At 37.6% G+C, this 8,134-nt stretch overlaps 1 protein-coding gene across 1 annotated transcript in view; it reads left to right on the plus strand.

Moving 5' to 3' along the window:
* Positions 1-4,750, plus strand: part of LOC134656605 (adipokinetic hormone/corazonin-related peptide receptor variant I-like) — a 42,612-nt gene extending 37,862 nt beyond the window's left edge. Inside the window, exons 5-6 of the mRNA XM_063512161.1 lie at positions 4,092-4,304; positions 4,612-4,750. Coding sequence (XP_063368231.1) covers positions 4,092-4,304; positions 4,612-4,750 — 352 coding nt within the window. The remainder of the gene's footprint in view (positions 1-4,091; positions 4,305-4,611) is intronic.
* The last annotated feature ends 3,384 nt before the right edge of the window (positions 4,751-8,134 follow it).

Below are 8,134 nucleotides of genomic sequence, written 5' to 3' on the forward strand. Positions count from 1 at the left end.
AAATCGCTTATATCTGGCATGGTTTTACGTCAGGTTGACATTTTTACAAAATGAGGGTGGCGAGAGAAAATCCGGTCCGGCGAGTGAATGTCACTGTGTCCGCGGATAAAATTATAACGAAATAATTCAGTTTTTGGTGCAATTTGGTTGTAAACTTATTGAAATATTGTACATTAATTGTTGAAATAAGTGCATAAACGTTATCCAGACAGGGGGTAAGTGTTTTTACCAGCAATTGTTAGTTATAGTATGTGAATGCAACTCGTTCAATTCAAGTGTACCTAACTTGTATTCACATACTGCTATTATGTTGTTCGCAGCCTTTGAGGAACGCCCCTTATGCATACGGTGATCAATTGTGTGGCAAATCATTGAACGGGAATCAAATTTTGATTACAAAGGCTGTTACTAGGAGCTTGTTAATACGGACACAAGATTCGCAGCTACTCACAACGGGCTCATGGTCTAGTGGTTCAGACACACGATTAAGACGTGCTCTTCACAGAATTCCCGAGTTCGATCCTCACCGCGCGAATACTTTTTGTTTTTTCTTTTCTTTTGTTTATTTTCATTTTCTTTTTGTTTTGTGTTTGCCTCCGTCTGTAAAATCTTACATTATGATTTAAGTGCATCTTTCTATTTTTACATATTTTGTTCTAAGAATTTTAGACTGCGAAGGAAGAACTGTGTAAGTGGCTTTTCGGAAATATTAAATTTTTACATTTTTTCTTTAATTTCTACTTACGCCACCGTTTATTGGTTTGTTAAACAGATATTTTAAATTTATTAAATAAGTATTTACATTTGTAAGCTCAAGTTTCATTTATCTCTTACTTAAGAACCTGACTCATTACAATTCTTTTATTTTAGAAGTTACAGGGGGGAGGGGGGACACACATTTTACCACTTTGGAAGTGTCTCTCGCGCAAACTATTCAGTTTAGAAAAAAATGATATTAGAAACCTCATTATAATTTTTGAAGACCTATCCATAGATACCGCACACGTACATGGGTTTGATAAAAAAAAATGTTTGAGTGCAGTTCTAAGACTTCTAAGTATGGAGAACCCCCAAAATTTATTGTTTTTTTTTTTCTATTTTTGTGTGAAAATCTTAATGCGGTTCTCAGAATACATCTACTTACCAAGTTTCAACAGTATAGTTCTTATAGTTTCGGAAAAAAGTGGCTGTGACGTACGGACGGACAGACAGACATGACGAATCCATAAGGGTTCCGTTTTTTGCCATTTGGCTACGGAACCCTAAAAACGAATAAAAAGAAGAAAAAGAGAGAAAAATCTTTATAGGGCTGCATTTCCTAAACAGTGCTTCGTAGCGCAAAAATAATAAAATTTTCGTTCATCTTCAGAACCACACACACTGAACAACCTATCGTATCACTCCCTGAAACGTATAAAACGACATCCATGACGACTTTTATGACATACTGCATGGTCGCCATCTTGGATTCCAAAATGGTCATTTTCGAAATCTGCACACCTGATTCAAATAAGGTGCATCTATATCTATTAAGCCAATGATTTATAACTCAAGATAGGTTATAGGCGTTCCAAAATTGAAGCGCTTACCTTGTGACAAATTGGACAAGTTGCCTTTAGTCGCGACTGGACAAGCGAGAAATGTGCACGTGCTAACGCGCTCCCGCACACCGAAATAGATAGAGACGAGCTTATGTTTAACAACGAGTATGACAAAGATGGATGGAATGAGAAAATTAATCAAAAATAACAGATTTCTTCGTAGGCTCAGAAATAAATATGGAAGTATTTTTTGTGCTCCTCAAGTATGAGTAACCTATCTATGGTTATATAATATCATTGTATTAAGCCAACATCAACAACATATCTACTATCGAAATGTACTTTTGATAGTAGTAGTACGAAATGTAATCTGAAAGGAATCAAGTAATGCATTCCTGTAATGAGGAATCGACATTGATTCCAATTACTAGCAATTGTAATATTAGAAAAGGTGATTCCTGATTCCTTAATTGGAAGTGTAAGTACTTAGTAATTCGGTATTGTTAGATTACAAAGTAATCTGGGAATCGGTAATCAGATTACAAAGTAAGTAATTTCGAGTAATCGTGGAACCAGGAATCAATTACGAAATGCCCATCTCTGCTTGAGAGTGAATGAACATTCGCTCGATTGTCAACGATGATGGCATCTATCAGTGAATCAAACGGTAAATAAGCAGCTGTTAACGTTACCTACTAACGTTAAAAATGGTGTATCGATACCTTTGACTTAACGTTAGCTCAAATTGACAGCTGCTAACGTTACCATTTTGTTACCGGTAAAGAGTAGTATAACTAACGGTACCTGGTCTAACGTTAGTTAGAACTTAACGTTAGATCTGTCACCTTGTGGTAACGATACCAACTTTTTAACGGTATTTAAAGCCCTGTACGGATATGATGGTCGTTCTTGTCTACGTGACAGCGTGATAAAACGGTGTCCGTCACTTTCTTTCCCACGGTGTTAAACAGTGACAGTTATTTTATCACGTGGATAAAGATGGATAAAGCTATCCATAATAGGCTGGCTGCTCTCGATAACTATATATATAATTATTATTTAAATTTCGCGCTGTGTAAAACCATTTCTATGCATAGGGCTGGCTATGTTAAGTTCTTGAAATACACCCATCTACCTAATTAATACAATACATTTAGATTTTAAGTTTTGACATGTATTTAAGTGTATCTTAAATGATGTACTTATTAATACATAAATAGGTAATACTAATCTAGATATAAATATAGTAGACATACATTTGATTATTTCCTGAAAATTAACAAAAATGATCGATGATACTCGTATGTAAACCTGTGTTGTGTACAATAAAGTGATTACTGCTACTACTACTACTACTCGTATTGTACTTATCCATCATACAGACCAGGGATGTTGCGAACATCCGCATCCGCATAAAATCGATGCGGAGCTTATGCGGATGCGGATGTCGAACAAGTCAAGTATCGTCGGTACAGGAACGTCTTAGCGGCGGCGTAAGTGCTAGGTAATTTCGTCATTATCTATAACGAAATGGTCTAGATCCAGAAAAGTCGGCCAAGTTACGTTTTATTAAATATAACGCACCTATATTCTTGCTCAAATACTAAACGTTTCGTTTTTTTTTTAAATAAAAAAATACTAAAAATGTAAAATTTGACGTTTACTAAGTACCTAATCTTGACATCCGCATCCGCATCCGCGGATGTGAGCCTTTAAATATCCGCATCCGCATCCGCGGATGTCAAAAAATCTGCATCCGCAACATCCCTGATACAGACCTTTCTAAAACATAAAAGAAATGTGAAACGAAACAGCACAAAGGCTCATATTAATAAATATTTCGCATAACTCAATAATATTCGTACCATTATACAGCCAAGTTCGCGTGAGGGATGAACAGGAAACAAGTTTGCTGGGTGTAGGGTACAGTCAGCATCAAAAGTAGGGTATCAGAATGATCATAATGTACTTATAAATAGGTACAGGGAGGCTGCTGTGGCACTATTGTAAAACGGGGAAGCAGCATTCCATGAATTTGTCTGAATAATGAAATTGTCTGTCATTGTCCCGTACAAACGCGATTTGTTTGAAGATTTTCAGTTAGAGGAGTTTTTTCTGTCACAATTTATGTGAAAAATGCTCAGTATCTACCACTTTTCATCTTTTAATTTCGTTTATTAAACAATTTAATGTACATACATAAAATATGTAGAATACGGGAAGCGCATTTCTGTAAAGTATTGACAAAGTTATCGAGGTATTTAGTGGTCGGGATTCGTGTTGACAGACTCACTTTTCATAACTGCCTCACTTTGCAAACAAATGTTAAACCCTGTCCTCATTTTCTATACACAACACCTCATATAAAAACTACCTACCTACATCATATTAGATGCAGATATAGCTCATACAAAAGCAACACCTAGCAAACTCAAGGTTGTGTGGTAACCACACCACATCTAGGTACCACATTAATATAAGCTAGATCATTACGAACACTTGAAAGAAATAATATTTTTCTGAATGTACCTACGACACTTTTTTTACTAGGTACATGGTGGACCGGCAGTCGGCCAAGCATGTGTCAGCCCGGCTACAGGACCTGTTCTTCGTCATGGCAGTGTCCAACTCGTGCATGGACCCCCTCGTGTACGGGACCTACGCGTTGAACCTAAAGGCCATCTTCACAAAGACGTTTAAGAAAATCTTCTGCATACATGCCGCTAGCAATGAGATCACACGTAAGTTTGATATTATATGTTGGTACTGTCAATCCCCCCAATTAGCACCTTTGTCTAAAAATAACATAACGAAATGCAAATAATAGTTTGGGTTTGTTTATCTTCCAATCAAAGCATCATCTGAAAAATAGAACAACGGGTTGTACTCAGGGAGTGACCGTCTTACGGTCACGTGATCGTCTTACGCTGTCTCGAGTTTAACCTTTTTTCCCCACCTCAAAAGGTGCATCGCGCCGCTAAAGATATTTTCACTTCAAAAAAATTTGCAACGTTAAACAAAATAATTGTCACGAAGAGTACCTGAATACCAATGAGATCTGTTGACCCAGGTACGACCCGGACCGAGGGTCACAACCCCTATCCCTCAGCCTCCGGCCCAAATCCCCTACAGATTTGGCCTCCACTAAGGTCCCGCAATCTCAACTGCAACTGGCACAAACTCGTAAATTGGCTCCAGGGGCAGAGTAAATAATTAAACACATTTATATTAAATAGTATGCTACCGTCTAGCGTAATATGAAAATTTCAACAAAATGTTCAAACATAGAAATGCCAACGTCATTTTGTGTTGTTTGAATGACTAAATTTTGTTAATTAATTAAATTCCACGAAGAGTTAATCGTCTCAATCTCGGCTTAAGTTAACAATTTCGGAATAAGCCACTAATTGTTCGCACGTTTAAATTAACATCGATTGATTTTCTCTCCTAAATTTTCTTTTCATTTGATCGCAATAAATCAAATCTCGACAGCTTTAATTATCGGAAGAGATGACGAAGCAATCTAAATGGCTTAAATCAGCCATACTCTAAGTGTGTTCCGCGGAACCCTAGGGTTCCGCGACACCCCTGCAGGGGTTCCGCAAGAATTTAGAACACTATGCTTTAGTCGCCTCGAAAAATTTTACTATGCCGCCACCGTATTGTAGGGTTCCATCAAGTATTTCGCTTTCCAAAAGGGTTCCGTCAAAAAAAATATTGAGAACCGCTGGCCTAAATTATAATGAATAATGGTCTAGACGTTCTTCAAGTAAAACGAAATTTAAATTCAGGTGTTGTAAAAGACATCCTTATTTCTGGGATGGGTACGAAATGACAGTCTCTGTTAGTGTAGATAACTTTTTTAGAACTGTCAAAACGATTTGCTAATATGGAATTTATATGAAACATTACATGACGTCACGGTCAACTCGCCTACTTTTTAGGGTTCCGTAGCCAAATGGCAAAAAACGGAACCCTTATGGATTCTACATGTCTGTCTGTCTGTCTGTCCGTCCGTATGTCACAGCCACTTTTTTCCGAAACTATAAGAACTATACTGTTGACACTTGGTAAGTAGATGTATTCTGTGAACCGCATTAAGATTTTCACACAAAAATAGAAAAAAAAAACAATAAATTTTGGGGGTTCCCCATACTTAGATCTGAAACTCCATACGTGTGGGGCATAGACTAGGAATCCTCTAGACGGAGTTTAGAGCAATTATTTCATGAAACCGATGCTGCCAAAAATACTGGGGTGCGGGGGATGAGGTGAGCGAATACCGTGCCGTGATTGGTCCGTTCAAAGACACGGACCAATCACGGCACGGGATTCTGTGCTATAACCGCGAAAATCGAATTTTGCAAATTACGGGCATTTTTCTCTGTCACTCTAATTACGACTGCATTGGAGTAAAAGAGAAAGATCCCCGCAATTTGCGAATTTCGGTTTTGGCGGTAGCCCCTCTGACACTTTGACTCGAAGATGGAGTAAAACTACCGTATATTTGTGGCAGAGGGGGTAGCGTTACTATGCTCAGTCTAGAGGATGTCTTGTCTGTGGTGTGGGGTATCTATGGATAGGTCTTCAAAAATTATATTGAGGTTTCTAATATCATTTTTTTCTAAACTGAATAGTTTGCGCGAAAGACACTTCCAAAGTGGTAAAATGTGTGTCCCCCCTCCCCCCCTGTAACTTCTAAAATAAGAGAATAATAAAACTAAAAAAATATATGATGTACATTACTATGCAAACTTCCACCGAAAATTGGTTTGAACGAGATCTAGTAAGTAGTTTTTTTTTAATACCTACGTCATAAATTACGGAACCCTTTATGGGCGAGTCCGACTCGCACTTGGCCGCTTTTTATATTTCTATCCGATTTATTAAATAAGACTTGTGCTTAAAAATAACTGCTATCTATGTTTTTCTAATAATTATTAGTTATTAAATCTGGTGCTTTATTTCATGCATGGTGTGAAATAATTTATTTTAAATTTTAAATACAGGAAAATACCCTATTATTTCTTTGACGTTGTCAAGCCTTTCGTTAAACCGAAGGAGAAAACTGATTCGTTAATTAAGTACGAAAGCGTTATAGCCAGTTTAAACTCTCGCGCGAGCCACGAGACGAGCCGCGAGCCGCGCCACGAGACGCGAGTATAAGTGGTGGGCTCGCGGCTCGTCTCGTGGCTCGCAAGCTCGTCGAGCTAATATAATTTAAACACTAACGGCACGGTATAAGGTTTATAACCGAATGACAAGCCGAACGCGAGTGTAAGCGGTGGACTCGCGTCTCGTAGCGCGGCTCGCGGCTCGTCTCGTGGCTCGCGCGAGGCTCATAATTAATGATCTTAATGGAGCGCCCCAGAATTACCGTAGTATGGAACTCCTATACTAGTTACTAGCACACGTGTCTTCTTAGGGCGCTCCACGGGTTAAGTATTTACAGTTTTAGACCAATGAGGGCAATATTATTGGCTCTTTGAAATATCTGTAACCTAATAATGTAAACGCTAAGCCTAAATAAGTATGACTATGACCAGGCATCGGAGTTTTTGTCGCATGGTAAGACTAATAGCAAGCTATGGAGTCGACATTTGCCATAAATGTAAACTCTTATTCATACTCATAGTCATGATTAATTTTATGTAATATGAGAACAGATTACTAAATAGTTACTAAGTATATGAGTTTAATTTATTAAACCTCATTTGTTGCAATAGAGCCGAAAGTGAATGGAACTGTCACCTAAGAAAATAACCTTCCGCAATTAAAAAAGTTATGAATTAATTCTATCACTACTGTCATTGATTAGTTGTTTACTTGAAAGATATTTTACGTTTCAACATGTGTCCGTCTATACTTTCATACTTATTTAAACGAGAAATTGGAAAGATTAATCAGATGTGCGATTTGGACGAATCAATTTTATCAGCGGTCAGTACCTACATGACATTAGGTCTTTCGCAGCGATGTAGTTTGTATAGTTGTATGTTAAAATAGTTGAAGTTATGAATTCATAATGTAAGTAAGAGAAAAATATTTTTTTATATAATTCGACTAAGATAATATACACGACCGACCGCTCTAAAGGCATTTTAAGATAAATTAAATAAATGAGTATGAGTATGAATAAGAGTTTACATTTATGGCAAATGTCGACTCCATAGCTTGCTATTAGTCTTACCATGCAACAAAAACTCCGATGCCTGACTATGACTATGATAATTATCTAATGAAAGAGCGATACCGCAATGTTTGGTAACTGTGATAGAATGATTTCACTACATCTTGCCTACTCAGCTGTGTTATTTTGTAATTTATTTAAACCGATTTCTACTACAATTCGCTCTTCTCAAAAGTTTACCAACCCCCGTCCTCTACCATACCAATGAAATATAACAAATCGATAGCTCTACGGCAACAAAGTTATTGAAATAATTCAATTTGTATTGTTTCGACGACTTGTGGGCCAAGTTAACCACAGAGTGTTAGCCCCACGAGTCTAACCGGGGAGCCGGCAGGCCTCGTCGGCGATGGCGGGATAACTTGGACTCCTTGAGAGGCTGGCCAGATATTGCACTAAATAG

This window comes from Cydia amplana, chromosome 18 (assembly GCF_948474715.1).
Source record: "Cydia amplana chromosome 18, ilCydAmpl1.1, whole genome shotgun sequence".
Lineage (NCBI taxonomy): Eukaryota > Metazoa > Arthropoda > Insecta > Lepidoptera > Tortricidae > Cydia > Cydia amplana.